Source organism: Rhinolophus sinicus, linkage group LG01 (genome assembly GCF_036562045.2).
Source record: "Rhinolophus sinicus isolate RSC01 linkage group LG01, ASM3656204v1, whole genome shotgun sequence".
Taxonomy (NCBI): Eukaryota; Metazoa; Chordata; class Mammalia; order Chiroptera; family Rhinolophidae; genus Rhinolophus; species Rhinolophus sinicus.
The window spans coordinates 91,471,804-91,499,402 of NC_133751.1; the positions used below are offsets into that span (position 1 = coordinate 91,471,804).

A 27,599-nucleotide genomic window follows, 5' to 3' on the forward strand; every position below is an offset into this window, starting at 1 on the left:
ACTTCAAAACTGTACTCAGACTTCCCTTTGGCTCACACCCTCCATTCAGCAGGCACTCATCAAATCCCGTTGTTTCCACCTCAGAAATGCCATTTGAATCATTATTTTCTACATTCCCCTTGCATTTCGTTCATCTTTTACCTATACTTTGGATTTCATCCACATTAGTTTTCTTGCCATTTATTCCCTATATCCAGTGTCTTCCACACTGCACCAGAAATACTTTAATAATAAACACATTTAACTTCTCATTCCTCTAATTAACATTAGCTTTTAGTCCCCTATTGCCTGCAGTGCATGGTCCGTATTTTATGAGGCCTATCCTGATTTAACCACATCCTGTCTGTTCCACCAATTTTCCTCACCACAAACTCTATTTTATTGCTAAACCAAACTCCTCACTGTGTCACCTTCTCACTCCATTCATCTGCACGTCAATCTATGAGCATGGTCTCTCCGTTCACGTATGAGAGGTTGGTCATTCTTTGCACTGTATTTCCATGGTATTTACTTCTGAGCAGTATAGTGGAGTAGTAATTAAGAGTCAGGGTACTAAAACCAGATTGTCCAGATTCATTGGCCCTACCACTTAATAACTCTGTGCCTCAGTTTCCTTCCCTATAAACTTGGAACACTAATAGTGCCTATTCAAGGTTGTTGAAAATGGAAAGAGTTGATTCACGTGCCAAGCACATGCCTGGCATGTAATAAGCAGACATTAAGCATTTGCTGCTGCCTCTGTTGTAATAATCATAATGGCAGTGAAGGAACAAGCTCCCCTAGAAAAGTCTACAAGAATTGCTTATTCATATTCCTGTCAACTCGGAGATCTGTGGCCCTACCAGAACAAAAGTGTTTTGCCTATAGAAAGTGTGGATCCAATCTGTAGGCTGCTGCACTTTAGCTACCTCATGGCATCTCTGTTCTCCCCGAAGTGCTCCACTAGTGGAAATCCCACCAGCACTGGGATATAAAATTTTCCCCAAACTGGCAGGACCTTCGTTTTCAGTGTGCAGTGTGCTCCACTACCATTCTGGAGGTGCGTCATTGCGTCATTTGCATTGGTGATGGGCCAGGCTGTGCCCTGGGTCCACCTTGGGCTGATGTGAATCAGGCAGGACTCCCAAATGCAGCAGAGGCGACTTCCTTATAACACTTTAAGGCGTCCTAAAGTGAGTATTGGCCCACAGAGTGAGAAATCTGGTTCCCTCCTGTCACATGGTGGCAACATCATAAGCAATATTATTTACTCTGAAATATTAGAATTTAGTAAAATGGTTGTAGACACTTTAATTTTTATGAAACTGCTGTAGACATAATTTGTTTGGATGTTATTTTTAGTTTGACTGTGGTCCTGAAAAGTTAAGTGTAAATCACAGTGTTTCTTAGCAGAGGTTACCAATTAAAACAACTCTACAGCAAATAAATTACACCCTAGCTTATTAGTTTTTATTTATTGGAATATTAATATAGTAGTTTCTTTCAAGTAGGACACACTTGTGTTGACTATGATACTTTCTAACTCAAAGGAGAAATGCGTGGCTTAGAAAATTATAGTGTTAAAGTTGTAAATGGAAGTAAATTTTCAAAGTAGTGTTTAATTTTTAAGAGAGAAAAGGAGCTGTAAAGTAGAAATCCTACTTGGGGAAAACAATAGGAGTCATTCTATTGGACCACTAATATATGTATTTGATTTTCAGAATGAAAGATATATATGTGTTATTTTTTACTTCATTTTTCAACTGTGTTGTGTTTCTGATTTTCATCATTATAATGACAAATAGTGTTTAAATAGATTTCCAACCAAGTGTCCCAGCTATACACACATACAGAGAGTGACACATTTGAAATTTAAGATACACATCTAATGGTAACACATAGAGTGAGAAAGAAAATGAACAATAAGAGTAATTTGGGTTCCGGTAGCACCTGAAGTTTACAGCGTACTTGCCTAATGTGATGAGGTAGAAAGAACTTTGGATTTTAATTAGAAGGACTAAATTTCAATGGTTGCTGTTCTACTTATTACCTGCGTGAGGGTGGGCAAATCCCTTAACTGCCCAGAGCTCTGGATTTCTCATCGGTGAAATGGATATGATAGAGAGTTCCTCTGAGGATCAAAAAATAATGTACATACAAAACCTTTGGAAAATTATAAAGCATTCCACAGATGTTAGAGATGAGAGATTTTAGAAATTACTCAAAGGTTTCATAGATTATTTCAAAGATGAAATAAATATGGCAGAGATAGGTATTCTCTGTTCGTGCATGAGGAAAAACACATGCAATGAGGAATACGTGGCTGGGCTCACACTGGACCCTGGGCTTCTGGGTTCAGGTGTAGTCGGTGCTCTTTGTGCCAGATTATGCTATTTCTGAACCAGGTTGTACAGTCATTCACAGGGCACAGCTGTAGTAAATCATAACCTAAACTGATTGTAAAGACCCTCAAACAATATAATTATTGACTTGTCTTACTAAGAAATACTAACATTACTAGGTATGGTTTATATTTGTTTTTTAATGCAGGTAATGAATTTGGGCATCCCGAATGGTTAGACTTCCCAAGAAAAGGAAATAATGAAAGTTACCATTATGCCAGAAGGCAGTTTCATTTAACTGATGATGACCTTCTTCGCTACAAGTTTCTAAATAATTTTGACAGGGATATGAATAAATTGGAAGAAAGATTCAATTGGCTTTCAGCTCCACAGGTAAGCTGTGTACTCTAAATGTTATGTTTGAGGCATCGCTGTTGTACATGCTTAGAAAGGCAATCAATTTAAATCTATAAGCAGGTGTTTTAAACAGCACTTTATTATTCAGTGTGTAGTGCCCGGTAACATATTTCAGGTTGTCAAAACATGTTATTGAAGTCTCTCCAATAGATAGTGAAAATCTTAAACATAATGTCCTGCTTACTTTCCTGTTCAGTGTGTTGTTGTTGTTTAAATTTAGTAATTTTATTTCAATTGGTTAAAATAAATGACAGAAGCTCTGCATGGAATCCATTTTGGAAATTGCTGTGGAAACATCTTAATTGTTTTGGTGTTTTTTTTCCCTTTGTATAAATGATGTTGTCATAACGAAATTACTTTGACAACATGTAGATTTCTTTATTCCTCTTTTTCCTTCCTTTACTGGTCTCTAACTTGTAATTTCAATAGACGCCATTATACGTGCCTGCTGTTTTGTATTTTTCATGAGCTTCACTCTCCACTGGAATTAAAGTCTCAGTTTTCAATAAGTTTTCGAAATGTAATTAACAGCTGCAAATTTTATACAGGCTTTTTTTCTTCCTTGCAAAAATTAGCATATATTGTATGTTACTTATAATCCATTTACTTTTTACTGATGCTGTTTGAAATTACTATTGATGTGTTTTTACTTTGGTGTCCATGAGTTTTATTTTTTTTTAATGGTTGAACAAAGGAACTTATATATTCAGTAAGATTGGATACATGCCATGAACGCCCTCCTCACGTTTATTAGTAATGCTATTTCCAGAAGAGAGAGCAAAATGATGCTCCTTTTCAATAAGAACGATATTGAATACCAAAAGGCATGTTGTTTACTCTAGAGCATTAGTTCACATTTCTAAATTACCAAGAGTGGTGCGGCTGATATGCATGGAAATAAGTCCTCTCAATGCTGGCACTGGAAGACAATGGTGTTGAAAAGCAAAGGCTTCTCACTGTTTACTGTAAAACACAGTGTAGAAAGTAAGTTTGTAGATGGTGTAATTTTTTTTCAGATATTGTAAAGGACTTTAGGTTGCCCTTGAGTCGATAAAGCTATGCAACAATACAAAGTTTTTAAGGTAACTACAACTGCAGAAATCTTAGTATAATAATAATGGTGCATTACATTTTGAAAAGTAATTTTATGCACCTTACCTTATTAATCTGGGAACTAAAACTAAAGTCTTAAAGAACATTCACTTTTAAATAGATCTAATACACACACACACACACACACACACACACACACACTTTACATATAGCTCAAGTGCCGTGTTATTATTTTAATCCTGAGCCACCACACTAATCATCTGTCTGTGCTTTGTTAGAAGTTGGCAGTGGCTGGCGAGATTTCATACTCTTTAAGCCGTTTGTGCGATTGTTGTTGGCTTACAGTTTGATATGGGAAAATTACAACATGTTCAAAAAATATAATGGGCTGGCCTTTTCATTTTTGCCTTAATAGCTAACAAATCTATTAATAAAGACAAAAACAACTTTTTTGTAAATAATTGACTTGTAGCAACATCGAGGTATTATGTAAATATAATGTGTTATGTGTTAATTCTCTCAGGCCTATGTGAGTGAAAAGCATGAAGCCAATAAGATCATCACGTTTGAGAGAGCAGATCTTCTTTTTATTTTCAACTTTCATCCTAACAAGAGCTACACTGATTACCGAGTTGGAACAAAATCGCCAGGAAAATATCCTTTTTTAATCACCAGTGAATATAACTGTCTGCATTCCAATTTACTTGTTTGTTCTTTACATCATAGAGAATAAGACAGACTAATGCTGATCTTGGTGACAGTAGCTCTCAGTTTCCTCATCCACAAAAATGAGGGACTTGATATAGTTGATTGATAAATCTTTGCTCAGCTCAGTTATGCTGAATTAACTAAGCTTCACTGTGGCGCTAAAAAGTATGATCCTGAACATTGAAAACATTGTTTGATCCATGATGTAATACAGGAGGAAATTATAGTGTCCTCCTGTAGTGTTTTGTTGTTTATGAAAATATTTTGTAAGTTGCATCTGAGAATAGTCTCCTTTCCTCTTCTCCACTGAGAAAACAAGCAGTAGCTGTAAAAATAGCTTCCTTCCCTCTTTTCTTTCCTGTCTACTATAATGCAGGACGTAACTCACTTTTGTAAGCCTGAATTCATAAAGAATAAGGGTATGGGAGAGTGAGCAAAGGAAATAGCAAGGAGAATATTTGTGATATTCTCTATATATTCATTCATTCATTCAGTCAGTCAGTTATTCATTTGATAGACACCTGCTGAGCCTCTGTTTATTGAGCACCTTTGTCCAGCCCTGTGCTAGGTGCTATACATACAGGAATTTTCCTGGCAGATACAGTCACTGCCCTCATGGAGCTTTTAAACTAGTGAAGAAGAAATACATCAGTAATTGTAAAAGAACAGTGTATTTTAAGCAATTGTGACTTAACAGATTGATGCAAAAAACACACACACACAAAAAAAAACCTGACTACTCAGGACCTAGCAACAAACTAGCACAGACTTTTAAGCAAACAACAGAAATACTATTCTTCTCCCCGGGAGCCCTAACGGTGATTAACATTTGCCACCTGAGCACAAAGCCTGATGCCAACACAAAGTCCTATGTGTGAGGGTCTCTCTAGCTACAGTAAGATACACCCCCCTGTTCAACTGGCTCAAACAATAAGGAAAATGTTTGTTTTCCATGTAATAAAAGCCCTGAGGTAGAGTGGCTGCAGCACTGTGACAATATCATTAAGTCCTCTGGTTCCTTTGGTCTTCTGCTTTCAGCTCTCAGGGTCTCAGCACTGCCCAAAGCCTGGCACCTGTTCTAATTGCAGGGCGGCAGCCATGGTTCCCAGTGCTACCTTCAGACACAACGAAAGGCAAGTAGATTTTATTTTTTCTGTCTATTTCCAGAGTGAAGTTACTGTAGAACTTTTCTTCCATATTGTGTATGCACAAAGAGACATATAAAGAAAAGTAATGTGAGAATGTCACCTGCACTAAAAAAGAGCTGTGCTGTTCCAGGAAGCAAATGTTCTCACCATCTCCATGAAGAAGGCAAAAAATGATAGACATGTAGCTACTCATACATGATGTTTCTCAGCTCCAAACTGCTACAGTGATGCCACTAGACTAAATCCTCTGTCCTGATAATGCAATATAATATTTGTTATAATCAAACTGGAGTACATTTACAGAACATTTGGGATCTAATGCATCTTTTAAAGCGCTGCTCTTGACTGCTAAGAGAGGAGAAAACCAAAGTGGGGTTGAAAAACAAACGCTGATGTAAGGAATAATGCAATACATGGGAAAGGAACAGGGATGTTCCAAGGGAGAATGAAAGACAAGGAAAAGAAAAACATAAATAAATGAGACAGAGAGATTGATTTAAGGAAAAGACAATTAAGCCTGGACCTTGAGAAATGGATAAAATTTCTTCCTAGAAGAAACTTAGGAAGGCCACGTCAGCTGTTGGAAAGCATAGATACTCTTAGAATCTTCTGATCCGTAGTCAGACGCGTTATCCATTGCGCCACTGGCCCTGTATGATACTCTTAGATAATGGACAGCAAAATGGATTAATTGGAGAATGAGGACCATAAAAAGAAGTACTAAGAGATAAGGCTGGATAGACAGATTGAGATCACATAGTAGAAGATTCCCACACCATATTAATGAACCTTTTTTTCTTTAGTTTTATAGTGAGTCACTGAAGGTTAAGGAGGTATTGGATAAGAATGTATGCATTAGGAAACATTTCATATATATAGTTTGTAGAAAAGATTTTTTGAGGGGAGGGATTGGTTGCACAGGTAGTAATTATGAGAAATGGCAGTACATGTAAAAGATAATTAGTGCATGAACTAAAGTAATGGCAATTGGATATAAAGAGGTATATGAAGCCCTTTCTTGTAGTGAAAGAGGTCAGCATTTGTTTGGACGTGGTGTAGAGCCGAGAAAATATAAGGTTTCACATTGAACAATTGGAAAAATGGTACAGTATCATTACTGAGGATAGCAAAGCAAGGAGGAGTAACCAGGTAGGGGAATAGAAAATGTGAGTTTAATTTAGGGTCATTGACGTAGGCATTTCTTTCTTTGTTTTTTTATTTCCATGTGACTTTTTTTTTTCAGGTGTACAAAGCAATGTTATAGTTAGACATTGGAGGGGGGTGGGGATGGGGAAAGAAGCTGAAGGGATTAGAAAGTGCAAATTAGTAGTCATAATATAGTCATGGGGATATGAATATAGTATGAGGAATATAATCAACGATGTTGTAAAGATTATGTAGGGTGCCAGATGGGCACTGGACTTATTATCATGGGGATCTCGTCATAGACTGTAAATGCCTTCCATGGGCATTTCAATGATGGTGTTTAGAAGAAAAATCTTGGGCCAAGCTGTGTTGGTCTCCTATTTGAAATATATGGAACTTTAATAAATATCATTCAATGAAAATACATATACTAACATAGTAGAACCCACCCAAAGTTAATTTTATTTAGTGATACAAAGGTGCAGTGTACGAGAAAGTCTAGTTTGGTTTTGATGAACAAATTGAGTCTTCTGAAATTTAGTGATTTGTCTAAATGTCTATATAGGCATCACTTTTACAGAAACTCTCTCTATTCACAAACACTGAATGCTTTACATTTGTGACCCCTTTAAGAATCTGTACTCATTAGAAGCTGTAATGATATAGACGCCTTGGAACATTGGGCCGTCTCTTCCTAGAAGCCTCTGTCCTCTATTGGATCTCTAGGAGAACCTCAAAGAAATATTATTGGTTCTTTTCCTGCAAGGATTTTGTTTCCTAAGGATCTGTGCCCACGTGGCCCTTATTTGCTCTTGCTAACTTTCTCATTCATGTCTTTCTGTCAAAAGGCTGTAACTAGTTCCCATGTATTACTGCTTCCTCTTTGGACATTTGCATTTTAATAATACTCTGTGAATAATCAAGATGAATACAAGACCTAATGGACTAGATATCTAATGAAATAAGTTTTTTATAATGAGGACTTTTTTTTTGAGGGGAGGGGAGCAGGAGAGCATTTGTGATGTACTTTAAAACGCACCTTCTAAGTAACTGTAAGTTTATAATTCCAGCCTTACCGCCTAGTTAGAACTCATAAAACCACCTGGGTTTTGTGATGTTCTGTATGCTATGGACCCATTTCAATGCAGAAGTTTCTATACATTTATCCACAAATAGTTACTAACCATCATTAGAACACTTTCCTAGGAATCTCACTATTTCACAGTAAACAATTCAAACTTTTTTTGTAATTAAGAAAAAAATTATCTTACATGTAAATGCATTAGTTCTGGGAGTAATGCCTGTTCTGCACGCCAGCTGTTCAGATCAGAAAGGCATTTATTTCACACGCTCCTCACTGTACCACTTCCCTAGTCATTCCTCTTCTAGACCAAATACCTCTGGTTTCTTTCATGGGTTCTCAAGGCACTTTCCAGACCTCTTACCATCACGTCCCCCTATGAAAACACACCTAGCATTGTTCACATTCCTCTTACATTGTATATCCAGAATGAACAGCACAGCATTCCAGGCGTGGTCTGGCAGGTATGGCTTAGGGGCCCCTGTTGCCTCCCTCCATCTTGAACAGTAGTTCTCCTACTGATACAGTCAAGTTACATTAGCTTTACCGGCAGCCCTCACATTTTCTGCTCATATTGTATTTGCATTCTGATAAAAATCTAAAAATCTTTAGTTTTCCTTTATGTGCCCTAGTGTTATATCATAGCTCCCGTATTCCTTTATTTATTCAGTTAATTATTTCAGCCTAAAATTCCAAATTTAACACTATACACACACACACACACACAGTTTTTAGCCTCTAACCTGTTAATAGAGAAGATAAAAGAATACTCAAGTACAATAGTTGTCTGTTGTAACAATACTCTGTTAGGATTGTACCATCTTTCATAAGCAGAAAGTAAATGTACTGTTCTTTCCAGTCATTGTTTTAAGCTTAGCTTCAAGAATCCTTTGGTATTATCCTTAGTATTTTACAAGTCTCATTTTTTTTTTTTTGGCCTTCCATGTTTCTGACTTTATTCTTATACCTTTAAACGACATTATGACTCAGCATTACAGAAGCATTTCAGACATGGAAAGTATGAAAACATTAGGATTTCTATGCTGTGTTTCTGACTTTCCCAAAGTGTTCTATGCCCTTGGTATTTCCAACTACCGAACCAGTGAGTTGAATACAGATACTCACTGTGAAGAATCCACCTTGGCACAATTGGAGGAATTAATCAAGTTGAGAAATTCATCAGAGTTTTAATTTCCTGGAAAGTAGGATTTGGTGCCAGAACAAATTTAAAGTTTCTAAAGAAGTCATTCGAATTTCTTCTGTCACTGTGAAATATAAGCCTGCAATAGGTAACATGTCTGAATTCTTGAGCAGTTCCATTTTTTGAACTGATATATCAAATAGCAAGACATCAGTTTTCACTCAGATCTGTGGAGAACAGGTGGTGACCGTATTCCTAAGAAACTGTTGTAAGGGAAGCTCTCTTGGAAGTAATGCCAGGCAAGGTAGAAGAAACACTTTAAGGTACTTTACAGTACCACTTGAAAATAAGATGATACATTTGGAAAACTAAGAGGGAATTCTGAGTTGTATCATGAAGGTTTTGAAAGTGGTCTTCATGGTAACTGTTAAAGGACATAGTATTGTTTCTGCCAAAAGGAACCGACAGCCGTGTTCTAGAAAATACCAACAGCAACAACAATTCTTTGCCTATACACTGTGTCACACTAGTCTTTTTTTGTTTGTTTGTTTAAGGTGGTAATGTTCAGTGTAATAATCACCAACATTCTTTAATACAGTAGATAGCAATGTGGGTGGTGCAGAACTGAGACCTAAATATAATGGGTAAGTAGGTCAGTTATCAGTTTCATGCTTAGGAAGATAATATACGTTTTCCTGATGCATTATATTTGCTTGTGATTTCACATTGCTTAGCTGTAAAGAAGGAAACATAATGCCCTTTATATTATCAGAAATATTATATTTATTTTGTCACATTTCTTCACTTAGAACAGTATCAAATTAGCATTGAATCAGTAGGTAAACTGCTAGGCCCCCAAGAGCAAACTGCTCTTTCTAATCTATTCTGAGTAACACAAGTGATGATGCTACATTTTGAGTGATGCTGGGGATAGTGTGGTGGTAGGGAACCTCTTTTGAGATCCTTCTGTTTGTGAGCCTTCATTAAGTATCTAGTTTAGTATTTCTGGCCGCCCTAGAAGGTAGGTTGTGTTAGCCTCTTGTAACAGACCTGTAAACTGAGGACTTTACATAACTACCTCACTCCCTCCAGCACACAGCTGATAAAGGTTGAGTGGTATGTTGCAAAGCCCATGTGCTTTCTCCTATACCATGTGCTCTCTTTCAGTCTCTTCATGGCTTCGGTTCATGGGTACTGCCATGTGGATCGTGGTGGTAGCAGTAGTAGTATCACCGTTGATTTATTTAATGATGTTCAAAATAATTTAGATATGATTCTGGGGAAATCAGTAGCATGAGAAAATTATATACAGAATCATGGCACCAGCAAGCTTCTCTCTCAGCAGCTAACTTGCCTCAGCACCCCACCATCATTCCCCACAAATTCTTCTCCAGAAATTCTCCTTATGATCCCAGGCACCATCTTCCTCTGGAAAATGGACATACTCAGGTCAATTATGATGATTTCTCCATATTCTAGAGTAGAATATAAATAGGTCATGGTCTGTGTTCCAAGTAAAACCCCTCGGATGCATCCTATCCGTGGAAGTTGACTGTATCATATTCAAAGTAAACATTGAGCCCTTATTTATAAGTCATGTGTCTCGGTATACACACATTCATGTTCTGAGACCATAAACAACACTAAAATCAAATGTTTGAAATATGTTGTCAGCATGCTGTGGAGGTGGGGGTGGAAATAATAGTGTCATAGCAGCCCCCTTTCCAAATGGTGTTAGAAACTGTTACAGTATATTGAAATGGTAAGAGGAGTGATCATGAAGTGTGGTGGGTGAGGAACATGTGAATCCAGGCTAAAAATATTTAAAACTAAGGGAACAGATGAGTAAATAGTTGGATTTGACCTGAGATCTTTGAAATACTTTCATTAAACTGCCGCAAGACGTACTTTTTAAAATGTAAATTCAGACTCTGACATTTGCAACCCATACACAGAGTTTTTAATGAGCAAATAAGGTCACTTGGATGATTTACTGGAGTGTGATGGCTGAAGGCAGAGATGTTGCTGGGAGTTGCTTAATTTACAGAAGCCTTTGAAGCTTGGTTATGTAACGCTGTGTTTATTAGAATTTATGCTTTATGCAACAAATGAAAACAAAGGACTTAATTTAGGGTTAGCTAAATGACACATACTATCAAAATTTTATATATGAAGATTAATTTCTGGACTAAAAAACTAGAGCACCTCAATTTAACTTTCTAGTTTTCCAGGGTATAGATGTTTTGGTGAAAGGAAAAAAATTAAAAATACAGGTTTTTCTGAAAAGATCTACAACAGTGACTTTCAGCAGATGCAAGCATGTTTGTTTTTATTGTGAGTGTGTGTGTGTGTCTGTGTGTGTATGTGTGTACGTGTGTGTGAGTGTGTATATGTGTGAGTGTGTGTATGTGTGAGAGTGTGTGTGTGTGTATGTGTGAGTGTGTGTATGTGTATGTGTGAGTGTATGTATGTGTGAGTGTGTGTATGTGTGAGTGTGTACGCTGCTGCAATTTAATGATGGTGCTCTTTATGTAAACAGAGACTTTTGATTCTACTAGCAGTTTTGTATTTAATATAAGTCCTCCTTTTCATTCTTCAGTGTCAAAATGATATAGACTCATCACATAAGTTAGCCTTCTTTAGTTTCAAGATGATAGTAATGCTTGGAAACAATACCTAGTGGTCCTTCTGATCATTTTTCTTTGTGAAACTCTGTTCAACAATCCCTGTGATTTAATTGTAATGACAGATGCACACCCCCACATCCACTGGCAATAAAAAGCCTATGATTTAGTGTCATTTTTCTATCCAGGAATTTGAGATAAATCACAAAGTAAGAAAAATAGTTTGCATGATTTAAATATTGCAACTGCTATAACACTTTTAGATTGGCTTAATATATATGCATAGAACTATAGACTATAATGAATAAGCCCTTACTACACATAAGTGGTTTTAAGGTTTTTTGTGAGATATGTTCTGGTTATTTTTTTGTTTGTTTTGTTTTGTCTTATTTGTTTTTGAATAGCTGAGTGCTCTTCAGTGTCTCATGCTCTGAGATATTCAACAGCATTTCGTGTGGTTTTTTTGTTGTTTGCTTTTATTTTTTTGTTTTTTTTGGTTCATAGGTGAGTTGCTCAGTGATGGTCTTCTTTAGTTAGAGTAATTCATCTAACAGTAGCTCAGTCAAGATTTCTGTTTTATATTGTTCTTCTGTGGGAAAAAGAAATCAGAAACATTATTATAACATTTGAAAACAATACATACTTAAGTTACAATTGTATCAGTAATGGGGGGGGACATTTGTGCCTAGGATGATCAATTTTACCAATTTTTAAAGAGAGATACTATTATATGGAAATTGACTTCAAGATACATAGTAAGACTGAGTCTTACCTGCATGTTAATAATTATATCTTTAATTAGAATATATTAGGTACTCACAATGGAAAGCTAAAATTTTGATTGATGGATGGGTGGGTGGATGTATAATTATGAAGAGAGGTATGGGCAGACATTCAGATGGATGGATGGATGGATGGATGATGGATGGGTAGGTGGATGTATATGCAGACGGATGATGAAAGGAGAGATGGCGGATACGACTACATAAGGGTGAAAGAAGACCTGAGTTGTTTAAAATGAAATAAATCACAGAGATTACTTAATCTATTTATTTTTTCCATTAGAGCAGATATTTAATAAGTGGTAGAAAGGAAAAATTGATAAAATATTATGAATAAAACGTACCATAATTTTGTAGAATTTGAAATTCATACGCTAGAATCTTTTGTCAGAATACTTGCTAAACAGACTTTCCTAATAAGATCTACCATCTAGTACAAACTTAATATACCTTACACTCCGCAGCACTTTACACTCATTATCTCTTTTAGTGAATCTTTTCCTTTCCTAGGGAACAGCACTGCAGATATGGAAGAAGGAAATCTACAATGAAAACATTGGCCTGAAAAAATGTCTTATCTAACCTTTCTTTTAAAATAGTCCTTTATAAATCAGTCCAACACAGATGGTTCTCTTCTACTTAAAAAAATAAATTATATTTCTCATCTTTATATCTGATGCCAGTGTTTTTTTAACAAGAGTGTTCTGTGTCTAAAATAAATTTCTAATACTGAATGTTAAATTGCTTTTCTCTTCTGGATTTCATTAGAAATTTGCCCTTTTTTCCCCCTAATGTATATCTCCTGCCTGACAGAAACCTGTTTTGATAGTCTATAAGTGAGATATTTTCATTTCCATCATTTTCTGTTAAGCTGTTCTTACTCAGAATCCTGTAGGGTCAAACTCAGTGGTCGTGTTTCGTTTATTTAGAAAATGGCACCTGAATACTCACAGAAGATTTTTTTTTATTTAAATTAAGCCATGATGTAATTGTTTGTTCACTATAATAATTGAAGGGCTCCTAAGAATGTGTGGATACCACAACCAAAAGAAGAGTTTGTTTCTCCAGAGAAAAGTGGAAAAAGTGAAGTGTTCTTGGAAAAGTAATGTGTTATTGAAAACACTGGCTTCAGTATAACCATGTGCAAGAACTATCTCTGATTCTGTTAATGTAGTATTTGTTGGCCTAATATGGAAAAATGCATAATATCTAATTGTGAAATTTATGAAATCAATTATGATTCTTTTTGGTAGTTATGGGTACAATTATTGAATAAGCAAATTATTCTTTAGACGTTATCAAGATAAAGTATTTAATTAATGCATAACTTAATGAAGTACAAGCATATTACCTTTTATTGGCAACCAATAAGTGTTTTATTATGGGAGCATTAATTAAAACAAAATTTTAAATATTGTGTTTTTTTCCCCCATGAGCTCTTTATTATTTAAGGAGATGGTGTTTTTACTTTTCTACCTTCCTTCTACCAGTCTTCCTTTTTTCCAGCTAAAACAGACAAAAAATAATAATAATAATAATAAGTTCACTGGTGGTAGCGTTCTTTTCTGATTCTGAAACATTATTTTCTTCAGTTTGTTCTCTTGCCCTAATATTTTTATCCCCCAAAGGCTTATTTAACTTGTATGGTCACCGGTAGTATTATGTATTTCTGGATCTCACATGTGAACGTAGAGACATTTGCTCTTGTTACTAAGATCATAGTTAAGAGCATGGGCTCTGAAATAAGACCATCTGAGGGTTCAAGTTCCATCTCTTCCACTTGTTCATATTATGGAAGTAACCTCTTTGTTTTTTGGTTTCCTCAGCTTTAAAACCTACTTGTGTTAGCTTGGCGCAAAAGCAATTGCAGTTTAAAAGTTTAAAAACAATTGCAAAAACTGCAATTACTTTTGCACCAACCTAATAGAATTATTGTCAGAATTAAATGAGTTAATGCATGTGAAAGGCTTAGCTATAGTATTCCTCCACGTAAGCTCAGTCTGAGTAATTGTGGTTTTTGCAATTGTTTTTGCAGTGGTCATCATCGCTGTCATCATCATCATCATTCTAAAAATGCACTAGAAATTTGATAATAAAAGGAAGCAAATGAAAGGACAATATGAGTGGATACCGTGTTTCCCCGAAAATAAGACCTAGCCAGACAATCAGCTCTAATGTGTCTTTTGGAGCAAAAATTAATGTAAGATCCGGTCTTGTATGAGACCCAGTTTTACATTATATAAGACCCAGTCTTATATTATAGTAAAATAAGACTGAGTCTTATATTAATTTTTGCTCCATTAGACGCATTAGACGCAAAAGACACATTAGAACTTATTGTCCTGCTAGGTTTATTTTCAGGGAAACTCGGTACTTCTCCTCTGCTGCCTACGTCCTCTTGTCTTACTTAACTCTTTTCATTTTCTGCTCCCCAGTTCACAGCCACAAAATGGTTTCTGTTTTTTTTCACAGCCTTGGAATTAAAAGTCTGCCCCTCCCTGCTAAATACTTTCCTCACTTTTGTACTATCGGCCTATCTTTTTCCTTACTCCTCTTCTCCATATGCTGCAGCACTACCTTGATTTCCTTTTTCTCTCTACCCATGCATTGTGTTATCTTTTCCCCTCACATCCAAATCCAATCATTTATTCGCTTTCCTTGCTCTCTTCTCTTGAAGAATACACACATGTGCATGGCCTCAACTGTCAGCTCTATGAAGATGGTCCCTAATCACCCCTCATACCTGGGTCTGTGCCTCAATCATCAGGTATAATTTTGTGATGTTTAATGACCATTAGGAAATACTGGGCAGCATAGAATCATAGGTTTCTGAGAGGTAGAACTCTAACATGACCTGGTTTAGTCCATTTAAGTTAAATACATTTGGTTGGGTTAGGAGATAAATTTTAGGACACATTTTCCAAATTATTACCAAAAGTTAAATTTACATAACACTTTACAGTGTAGGAATTTTTATTTATTTCTTTTTATTTACATTGACTCATCTTCACATCACCTTAGTGATGCTGATCAGGCAAGTATTCTTCAACCTGGATATGAGCATCAGAATGATTTATAACTTTCAGAAGATCATATTTCTAGTAAGTGAGTACATGTGATTTAACTCTAGTTCCCCTAAGTTCTGCATAGTTTTTCATTTGTGCACCAGATAATTCATCATTTTGTTTTCCTGTAGAAATGGCATTAAAATAGGTAAAGCACATAGGTTTCAGGTGTACAATTCCGTAATATGTCATCTGTATATCACATTGTGTGTTCACCACCCCGTGTAACTTTACTAACAATGTCACTGCAATAAATTTTAATAAAAAAAAAGAGTTAAAAAACTAGGTAAAGCACGTTTCACTAACTACTTAGAATTTATTTGTTTTCTCTGCTTTTCTTTGTAAAAGGTAATGGTGCCTCTGATTAAATGTCATCTTTATGTAGTGTCACACTATCCTAGTTTCTGACACTCAGAAACACAGATCCATTGAAATGGAATATTTTTAAAGAAAACAAAAAGGTAAAATAACTTTTTGATGAAAAAGGTGACTACTCATTTTTTTTTAATTAAACCAGCATTATAAACCTAAGCATATTTCAGCTTCAAGTGCTGATTGATAAAGTGTCATTATAGGTACTGAAGGATGTTGGAGGACAAAAGGGCTTTTAGACTAACCATCCCATAGAATAGAGGAAAGAACACTTTAGGAAGAGGTGAAAGATAAGAATTGTGCTTAAAGCAGTTTTCGTGATAAGCCGTTGTTTGTGTTCTTCCTTAAGTAGTAGAAGTTATGATATGCACAGTCGTTCCTGTTGCTGGCAGAGGTTTACAGTATGGGAGTTCTCATTTGTTTCGGCCACACACAAGACACAGCCTTGGACAGATTTGGGGAAATGAACGTCCCTGTACTTTTACATTAGAAGCATTTAATTGTAGATATTTCCTTTCTTGCCTTAATCATTTTGAATGTAGGAGATTTATTCCTGGTGATAGTTTGTCTGGTGGCTGGCAGGTGACTTACCTAAGGGATACATAGAATCACCTTACTGGACAAGATTAACTCTTATGCCTATAATAGTTTCATCACTTTGGGATTTTACTCATAATTGAATAGTGTAAATAAAACTCACATTTGTGAAGTAACTATGAGAACAATTCAATCTACATAGAATGATTTAAAATGTGCAAGACTTTTTGCTCATTTGAATTATGTAAATCATCATGTTAGAGAATCATAACCAAAACATTTGTTTATTTCGTTTTGAATTGTACAAACATGCACTTTGCAAAACTAACTTAACGGCTTTACTCTTTTATTATCATTTTCCATGTCCATCTAATTAGTTTAAACCAATATGATTGTTTTAAAGATGATTGCAAGCTACTATATTAGATTTATTATACCCTTGAAAAATAGATTTATTAGCAATTGTGTGTGTATATGTGTGTGTGTTTAAAGCATTTTGGGGGTGTGTGTGCATATGGGGAAATGTTTTGAATGTTTTCCCTCACAGTCACCAATCTAGGTATAATTATGATAGTCATGGTGTCTGTGTGCCCAGAAGTATCCAGGAATGACTGGAAGAGATGATGCAGGTGTGTGCGCACACACACACGCACAGACACATCTGCAAGCTTTTTTATGGGACGCTAGCTCAGCCGCTTCTCTTTCAGCTTTCTGAAGCACTGAGTGAACCCTATAGTGTTATGATTTTCTATTTGGTCTTAAAAGAAAAAGAGTAATACACCTTAACTTTCTGATATTCCTAATAAATGTGGTTTTAAATAAAGAAAAGGGGTATTTCTACTACCAAGACCAAAATAATCAGTGTTCAAAATTAAGTATTTTAATGTTCATATGCTTTGCAATCTTTATCCGGCAGTTGGTGGTAGAGTGGTAGAAATATTATACCTGGGTTCATATTTTGACCCTGCCAAGTTATGTGTGTGTATATATATATATATATATATATATATATATATATATATATATATGTGTGTATATATATATATATACACATATATATATGATTTTGACAAGTCATTTTGATATTCTATGCTTAAGTTCAATCATCTATATAGAGAAAGCTAATTAGTCAAGTTGATGATGCAAGTCATTGAATATATACTGACTTTAGTAAACATGTAATCATTATCCAGTTTAATTCAGAATTATATAAAATGTCTACCTCCAGGACTCATATCAATCAGAGTTATTCACTTGAGAATTAATTGCTTCAAACTGACATGCATTTGTTTAACTATTGTGACTTCTCTAAAATGGAAGAAAAAAAAACCTTTCAAAATGTCCAAGTAAAACTTTGTACATAATGAAATGGGATAGCGTTAGAAGTTATAGTGTACAGATCTGAAATTTTAACCTCATGAAATAAGGGAAGAAAACTCAATGTTTTTTTCTTTCTATGGCCAAAATAGTATTAAATATATATATTTTTTAAGTTTAGCAAAAACATGCACAGATCAAAACCCAAGGAGGATATTACAATAGGAAAAAAATGAAAAGAAGATCCACTTAATAAATGTACTAGGTACTAATCTGTGTCCTAGGAGGAAGGAAGGAGAGGGGTGGGGAAAGACAGAAATCCCTTATAGACATTGTATTTTAATATTCAAAGGCAGAAAACTATAATAATTAAATTTATAGTCTGTTAAACTATAATAATTAAATATATAGTAGGTTAAAAGTTGATAACACTATGGTGAAAAAGCCGGACAAGTACAAGACAGTATGGGGAAGCATTTACTTTTCAATGTGTTCAGGGTAAGCTGGCCTCTTAGTCTTTTTCAGAAGTTTGAGCAGCATTTTCCTTTAGGGAAAAAAAAAAAAAAAAGAAACTTTAAATTTCGAAAAGTGTCTAGTCCTCAAAGAGTTTGATATATAGTCCCATTAAACTTTAAAGTTAAAATCTTTTATATAACAGGAAAGTGTTTAGATTCTAGAAAGGACAAAGACATGGCAGAAGGGAATGGGAATAAAGGTCATTAATAACAAAGAGGCCAAGTTGGGTGTAAATGTAAGTTAGGGGGGGAAAAAAATAGACCCACTTTTACTTTTTTCTTCACTTAAAACAGCAATTTAAATGCTCCAGGGCCTATAAAAAAATAATAATAATATAAACAGCAGCTAATAATCAGAGAATTTTTTCAGTGCTCGACACTGTGTTAAAACACTTGAGGTAGATTGCTTCAGTTAGCCCTCCCAACCCTCTGATGTAGTCCTTCCCTTTTACCAACAAGAAACTGAGCCTCTAGGATGTTCAGTTACTTGCTCGGAGACACAAAGTTGATAATTGGCATAACTGGGATTAGAATGTAATTGGACCCCAAAGCCCACGGATGCACCCAGCGTATTTTTACTGTTTTAGGATGTTTTCTCCTATCGCTGTCTGCATGAAATGATGTTTACTTACTGTTTATAATTGTCATTTTTCAGGGACTTTGAAGTTTCCAATTATCTTTTCCATATATATATATATTGCATTGGACTCCACTGAAGGCTGTATTAGAGTAAGTTTGGGGAAAGGTGTTTCTTTGTAGCCTGTAAAGTTATTTTGAGTTCAAAAGCACAGTGATTTTGTAAAAGGAACGTTGAATCTGTATGGTCAAAACTCACTTCGATGACAGTATTTGGTTAAAAGGTGAACAAAAATCTGTTATTTTTTTTCTTTTGCAGTTCTAAATAATTGTTGCTTTGTCAAATAGTTGAATTTACAAGTTTTTTGGGCAGCCTTTAATGACGCAAAGAGCAAGTTTTTGAGGAAGGTTAGGCTAGAAAGGTAGGCTTTTTTTTTCATTCTTTCTGGAGTTATTGAGAAACAATGATATTTTTTAGTTCAAGTTATATAATCTTGCAGGACAAAGAAGAGTTTTAATTAGGTTAGTCAAAGTATTCTGTGAAGTATTTAGAATATTGTTTCTGTTTGCATAAAGAAATATATAGCACTGATAATTTGTATTATCAATTGATTTGCTGTTTGCTGATGTGTGTCATTAAGCATGCCCAAGAATAAATTAATAATTTGCATGAATATGCATTTCATAGCAATACATTAATGCAGTAGATAATCATATTTGATCCCCTCATTCTTTGAATTTATTTTATTGCTATTGTGTGTGCGTGTGTGTGAATGAATATATATATACATATATATATTGTATATATATATATATGTGTGTGTTATATATATATATATATATATATATATATATATATATATATTAACCTTTGACCTCCTTCACCCATTTCTCCCACCCCCCATCTCTGGTAACCACCAATCTGTTTTCTGTATATATGACATTGGCTTTTTCTTTCTTTCTAAATATTCAAATAGTTTTAAATGACTTCCAAATGGATAGGGACCTATTTGATCTCCTTTAAAAAGAACTCCATAAAAATATTCTATCATTCTATCATCCTTTTCATACTATATTTTCCAAAATTGAGCAAGGTAAATATTTTAGTCCAATATTTTGTATTCACTAATTTTGTATTCATGAATTCTTAAGATGTATTTTTTTTTTTTACATGTTAACATGTCTTCAATTAGGATGTGCCTTACAATGATTGCCTTGGTAGTGACATAAATTTTTTTCTCTTTATTGATGTCTTAGATCTAAAGATACATGGTAACTTACTAGTTTTGCCAACTTTATGGTCATCTAGTCACTGGAGGACCCCTTTTATTGTCACTCAGTTTGAAATCTCAGGGATTGTATCTTACAATACAATTTCCTTAGCTTCATCAGCGGGAGTGGAGTGAGTTTAGTGCAGAATGATATAAATGATAGTACTTCTTACATCAAAATCCTTATACTTTGAACAGACACTTCATCAAGTGGCTGAGCAAACACAGCAGCTTTTGAAGTATTTGAAGAGCCATTGAATTTAAGAGTCTTCATGCCTTCACTGTTCTTTAATCTTATTAGTACAGGTCTTCAGAACATCGCTCTTCCTTGGTTCAAATTTAAGGACATAGATTATAAAATAATGCTTATCACCTCTTACCTCCTTCAACCTGTTGATAGATATATCAAATACTTAGGAAGCTCTTGAATTTAAAATAAGAAATCGTATTTTAAAATGACATTCAAAGGGGTAGGAACCTATTTGATCTCCTTCTTAACAAGTCTCCATAAAATAATTCTGTCATTCAATTATTCTTTTCCTACTGTATTTTCCAAAATTAAACAAGGTAAATATTTTGATTCACTATTTTGTGTTCACCTATAAAATGATCAAATGAACCAAATGAACAAGGAATGGATCGAGAGCAAATGCAAGAAACTTCACAGATATTCAGACTCCATAAGGAATATTAAAAATTCAGTCCTTTAACGCCAATCTTTTAAATTTCATTAATCATTTAGACGAGTATCACTTTATCTGTTTTTCTTATCTTTATTCTTCTCATGTCATGTTCATTCTGGCATCATTATTTGTAGAATCTCAACTTTAGAATTAAACAAGAAACTGCATATGAAAACACTTTGCCTGATTCTCAGCATACCAATAAAATGGGTGCCCACTTGTGGAGGGAAGGGTAATTGGGTGTACCTTTGACTTATGTGTACGGCCCAGCTTTGCCACTAAACTGCTTGTATGTCTTTGGGCACAACTGTTCTCCCCTTCCACTTCTGTTTCCCAAATTTAAAATCAGTTTCCTCACCATCTGCTACCATTAGTTGTACACCCAAAATCTCACTGATGGATCTATGTCTATCCGAGTTAGGCCATATTACTGTCCAGAGACCATTGTCAGACTCCTGATTGGTTTCTCTGACTTAAGATTTCCCATGTCTGTCCTATTCTATCACCAACCTCCAGGTTAGTTTTCTTGATTGTCATAACCTTTCCCACAAATCATCAACATTCTCATACTTAATTACAAAAATAAATCTTAACAGCCTAGTCCAGCCTTCAAAACTTTTTATATACAGACTGTCAGTCCTATGTTTTCTTCTTGGCTCCACGTCGCACTGAATAATGCTTTCTGCTTTATATGTAGACATTGTTGTGCATGTCTGATATCTCCTTATAGGTTGTAAATTGCATGTAAACTAAGGCTGTGTCTTAGTCATGTGTTTTTTTTTTGTTATGTTTTTTGTTTTTTTTTTTAATCTTGTGCAGTGCCTTACACATTGTATTATTTAGTAAGTGAACAGGGGAATAAAGATAGTGTATTCTACTTTCTTCTAATATATATTTAAAAAAAGGTATATAGTTTGACCTTTCTTGGTGACTCAAAGCATCCCTTTCAAAGATGTGTTCAGAACCTATTATGAGAAGGCACTGCTAGGTGTAAGGAGGTAGCTGTGAATAAAAGAGGGCATGTTGAGGGGTCCTGTTAAATTTATTCTATCTACTATGGAATTGAAAACCATATAAAGAAGGTAGATTAAAATAAGTGTAAATTGGCTCTGAGTGATATTTTCAGAGAGATTTTTTTTTTTTAGTGGAAGTTGGGGGTTTGAAGGGGTTTGGGTGCTATGTTGATCCCATGTCGTGTGTGTGTGTGTGTGTGTGTGTGTGTGTGTATGTATGTATGTATGCACGTGCATGTGAATGCTTGTGCACATACACACACATACACACGCACATTAGAAAGGGAGTGAGGGAATGCCCGAGTGGGAGAACAGGAAAAAAATCCCAGTTGATAAAATAACCTCTTAAAAACATTTTTGTTTTACGCAGTGTTCCTAAAAGATGGGGTATTCCTGACACTTGAATAATATATGGTAATAATTTACAATGATAAAGCTCTTTCACAATCATTATTTTTAATCAGTGTTTCAAATCGTTGGACTTTCTGGAGTTTAAGGTTTGCATTTTTTAAAGGAACCTATTGTGTTTCCTGGGTAATATAGATAGGCACAGGTCTGGGTAATTCCAAAAGTGGCCACAGCAGAATGTTTTTCTTTCAATTATAGATCAGGGACATAGGTCTGAACTGACGTTTGAAACTTTCATTATGGGTTTTGCAAGCTTTTCCTTTATGGCTACAAATTATATGTATTAAGTGAATAGATTCTAACGATTTTAAGTATGATGATCCCTTTCAATGTCAAAAAGACACGGATCATTATACAACGATTGTTCTTTCAGTATCCTTGATTGAGATAATACATAGACGTAGACTTACTATAATACATAGACTTACTATAAATTCTGACTTTTTAAATGAATCTGCATTTTACTAATCAGAAAGCATGCATATTATTTGAAACACAGCATTGAATGTGTATAATAACAGAATTCAGTCTTCAGACAATCTAATGCTCATATAGCTTCTCAGTCCCTCACGATAATTACTCAGCTAGTGAAGCCCTTACACTGCCAGCGATGGTCATCCCACAGGTTGGGATCCCCTGCTCTTGATGACATAATCGCTTTAATCTGTGTTGTTAACCAGGAATTGACTAATTGATCATCTTTCAAAAGTTTTAAAAAGTATCCTAGGACATTGTTCTCTAACCTGTACTCTTGGTTTTGTTGTTGCTTTTGGAAGATTTGTACAAGTATTAATGAACTAAGATGAAGGGGAAACAAAGCTAACATTTTATTGTAACAGTTCCTGCCATTCCAGAATACTTCATTTATTTACTCCATCTCCAATTCATTCTTTTCACTATCCATATTTTACCATTGTATAAATTGGTATGCTCAGATCGTTTCTAGCTATACTGAGTGACTTTAGAATGTGCTTGTGCCCATCAGTCATCTTTTGAAGCTCAATCTCTCTCTGTTCTTTCTCTTTTAAACACACGAATATGTTGATTATCAGTCTGACTCTGAATCAGACCGACCTGGATTGACTGAAATGGAGCCACCACTCCCAGCAAAAGTCCCCATTCCAAGTCCATCTGAATCTCCTGCCCAGACTAGTTTCCTCAGACATGAAAATGATGGCCATTGTTGTTACCTATATGTCCTTTTAATTTTTGCTGTAATGAAAATATGCAGACATTTCTGAGATTCAAGATTTACACAACAGGGAAACAGAACACAAAACAAACCCATCTGTATATCCCTCCTTAGGCTAGAAGAAATTTAAGATTTCGAAGTACCAATGTATATTTTCTACGGAGTTTGTGTCAAAGTGTCATGTCTAGACATTCTGAGCATAATAAGAAACATAATAACTGTAGCTTTTATTTTCTTACAACACTGGTAATGCTAGCATGTCAAATAACTCACGTTGAAAAATCAGATGTTCAATTATAGCAGATCATATGATTGCAGCATGAATGCACTTGCGGCATGATGGGTAGCAGTTCACATGGTCTTGTGTGTTGATAACCTACTGCCTGTAACCAGTGGGAGGAATAAGCCCGTTGGGTTCTGCCCTTCTCAGACCACACATGGACACGTGGTTGACTTCCAGGTTCCTCACTTTCATAACCGGGATCTAGAAAAAACTTGATGAATTCAGAGATGGGGTAGGAGTAAAAAGCCTTATGAAATGAGGCATGATCACAGGTTCTAACATTATATTTAATGTGTATCTAGTATGTAGAGGACACATTGAGATGACATAGCCATTATTAAATATTCGAAAGGTTACTGAATATTTGAACTTACTCTTTCTGGATTGTCTGTGTAGAAATAGTCCCAAGGAGTCAAATGGCTGTTCACTATGGAGGAGAATTTCTAACAAAAGGAATGGGTTGTCTTGAGAGTAGAGTAGATTCTCCATTAAAAGGTATACTCCATCCCAGGCTGGATGGCCCCATGATGAGCTGTGATAGGAGAATAACGAGGATCCCGTGCGTTGTGGGCTACATAGCCGGTGGAGCCCCTTTCAAACACGAGAGTCTGGTAGTAGGAGGATGAGTATTTAGCAGAAGTCATGACTTCACAGTGTGCAGAATATTCACTTTTAAACTGCTGTCTCAGAACATGCTTTATAATGTCTGGTTCAAGCCCTGAGCCGTTGTGATTCCTTAAGTTCTGTACGTTCAAAATTGTGCTGGATTCAGACTCAGCTGAGTATGGGGGACATCAGAGGCTGGACCACAAGACCGATTTCTTCTCTGAGCCTTTTGAACACAATGGGCGTTCCTGTTCTCTTTTGGTAAGTAATGTCTTTAAGATATTCTAGTTACATTGAAATTTAATCCCTTACTTTTAAAGTGATGTTTTTCCTCAAAGGCATAACTCTTCAACAAGTAAAGCGACATCCAGAAGTGTGGGGATGGGGTGATAAGGAAGGAGAACTGCTACAGAACCACATGCAAGGTGTGGTGCTGGACTGAACTGGGTTTTGGAAAACGTATGGTAAGGGAGATTTGGTGGACAATTGGGGAAGTTTGAATATTAATAGGATTAAAATTATTTTTAAAAATAGGAGGAAACCATTTTTAAATGTTTCTGTTATGAACATTTCTATTTTTAATGACACGATTTAGTTCCCTTCTGTTCTTGCTTTCTCTATGATATTTTACGTTAAGCGATTTCTACATTAGTGACTACCTAATGAAGTTTAATTGAAATCACCTTAACAGGATTGATAAAAATACATCTTTTTTTTCTTTCATGTACTCAATTGAAGACTGAATTATTCTAGTTATAAAATTATCCGGTTTCTTCAAATTATTACCAAGAAAAGCATTAAACTACATAACTATTTTTTTTTATTTTGTGTTGTTAACACAATGAAGGCATGTTGCTTTAAACTACTAAGTTGAAATTTTTTTTTAATGCAGACTTTAGAAACTCCCCAGATTTGAAGGAAATCTTCATTTATTTTATGGCCAGATAATAAACTGAATTCCACATCTATATTCTATATATTTTTTTCTTTTCCTGACTAGGCATATGACTTCTCTCTTCTCCTCTCCTCCCGTACCCTCCCTCCCCTCCTCTCACCTCCCCTCCCCTCCCCTTCCCTCTCCTCCCCTCCCTTGTGTCTCTCTTTTTCTCCCTCTTCTATCTCTGTCTCAGATCTGATTTTTTTTCACCATGGAGGTCTTGGATTAAGATTTGTCTCACTTTCATGAGGCCAGGACATACCCAGCTTCATTGTAGCTCTTACATTCTCTCATTAAAAAAAAAAAAAAAGTAGGTATAAGTTAAATAGGACAATGTATATGGGACCACTGGCTCCCTCAATGTCCTGTTATGTTCCTATGCCTTAAAGTGGTACGAGCACCTCACTTTGTAAACCACCATATTATATACAGAACTGATGTGTCAAAGGCAGTGGCATAAAATAAATGAAAAGAGCAGGGGTGAGCAGGATTGATTTGTTAATTATAAGGTCTGAAGAAAATGCACTAGCCAAAGGAAACTTAGGTGTTACCTTAAATATATGTGTGTGCCTATAGGTGGTGGTGATGATGGTACTGATATACCCTTAGACATAGCTATAGATACCCATGCATTTCTAAGAGGGCATGATCAATAGTGCTATCACATGCTTTCTTCCAAGAATGATTGCTGTAGTTTGTCAGAACATTCAATGTTGCCATGTAAACTAAGATTGACAAAAATAGCTTCTGAAATGAATAAGAAAATTACCTTAAAGCCCTGAAATAACCAAAGAGTTAGAGACTCCTGGAGGGTTGGGGAAGATGATTCAGCTTGTAAAGAGAAGTCATGGAGAAGCAGCAACTGATTGCTATGAAGTTGAACTTGAACCAATTAATTCAGACAGAAAGGAGAAATATTCAGACAACAAAATTCTTACGTAGTGAAATTCTTATTCTAGTGCAAAGACCCCAGAATGTCATGACAGAGAACTTGGGACCAAGCCCCCAGTCTTCCATTTACTAGCTCCAAGAATTTGAGTATTTTAACCTTTTTGTCCCTTAGTTTCTGTCATCTATATAATGAAGGTTAGTTACAGTATCCTCCCTACAGGAAGGGATTCTTAAGAGGCATGAATTCATAAGCATGACCAAGCTTTTTGGAAACTGGAGACTGCAACATGCTATGGTACATATATTTTAAAGTTATTGTCACAACTATTCAATCATTTTTTAAGGTATTTTAAGACAATAGATGCTTTGAAGATACACAATTAAGAAGACCGCTCAGTTTGGGGGAAATTGTAATCTTAGGCGAGGGCTCACAATCTTTGGGAGTAAGCACAAAATATTTTGGCATCCTTTCAGTTTTGGAAGAGTGAAGATATTCTGTCATAATTAAAACAAGCCCACTAACCAGTGGTAGCAACAGCCAGGAGATTACTTTTCAAGCACTAATTGCACTGATCTTGCAAATATGGAATGTGCAATTCTAAATTAGCAGGTGGAATGGAGGATATCACATATGTCTCGATAACAGGTAGAGGAATACAGCACTGCAAGCACCAGGGAAATCGAATAGAGAGCTTAACCACTGCCTGTAATAGAATTCTGATCCAACTCAGAAAGATAAAGATTAGCTCTGTCTTCCAGCAGCCTGCACCATCTTGTTTTCGATGGCTACAGGCGCTTCAGGAATTATTCATTTAAAGAAGTCTTTAGGCTCCAGACGAAGTGATCACTGGTTTTAATGTAAGAATAAGGGAGCCCAAGTAGACCAGAAATTCCAATAAAACAGGTTCCTTTTTGCAGGAATTATCCTTCAAAGAGCCAGAGGAAAGAAATTACATTAAAAAACATACAGATTATAAGAATGCCTCATTATAACGGAACTCTGTATTAAACTGATTTCGTGTGTGCTGGGATACAGCCAAATTTCTTGAACATGACCGTAAACGCTGTAAGTCTCATCCCATCACCAGTGAGAGATCATTTCTGTCTCCCATATGCCTGGACTAACTTTTGCCTTTTCCATGAAACTTCTGTCCATCATAACTAGTACACAGTATTTGCTAAAGCTTAATTTGCAAGCTCAGTAATCCAAAGGATCTGCTGAATAAGTGTCAAATATGTTTTGAAAGATAGCAACAGAGCTCGAAGGAATCTGAAAATAGCCATAGGTGCAGCCGCGTCAGCAGGTACCTCTCTGGCGTTGTGTGTATGTGCTCCGTCAGTTAAAACTGGGAAGCCAGAGGAGAATGGCATGAGTACTAACGTTGACACCTGTTTTCTAAGGTCAGCGTGTCTCACAAATGCCAAGAAGCTACAGGCAGAACTTCTCCATTCTGCTTTACTGGCCATTATTGGAAAGTCTGTTTTTGCATAATCATTGCTCTAGACATTGGG

At 35.6% G+C, this 27,599-nt stretch overlaps 1 protein-coding gene across 1 annotated transcript in view; it reads left to right on the forward strand.

The window, feature by feature from the left end:
* The window catches only part of GBE1 (1,4-alpha-glucan branching enzyme 1), a 253,758-nt gene that overhangs the window by 220,246 nt on the left and 5,913 nt on the right, over nt 1-27,599 (forward strand). Inside the window, exons 13-15 of the mRNA XM_019732062.2 lie at nt 2,530-2,714; nt 4,315-4,445; nt 24,403-24,520. Of these exons, the coding sequence (XP_019587621.2) occupies nt 2,530-2,714; nt 4,315-4,445; nt 24,403-24,520 (434 nt within the window). The remainder of the gene's footprint in view (nt 1-2,529; nt 2,715-4,314; nt 4,446-24,402; nt 24,521-27,599) is intronic.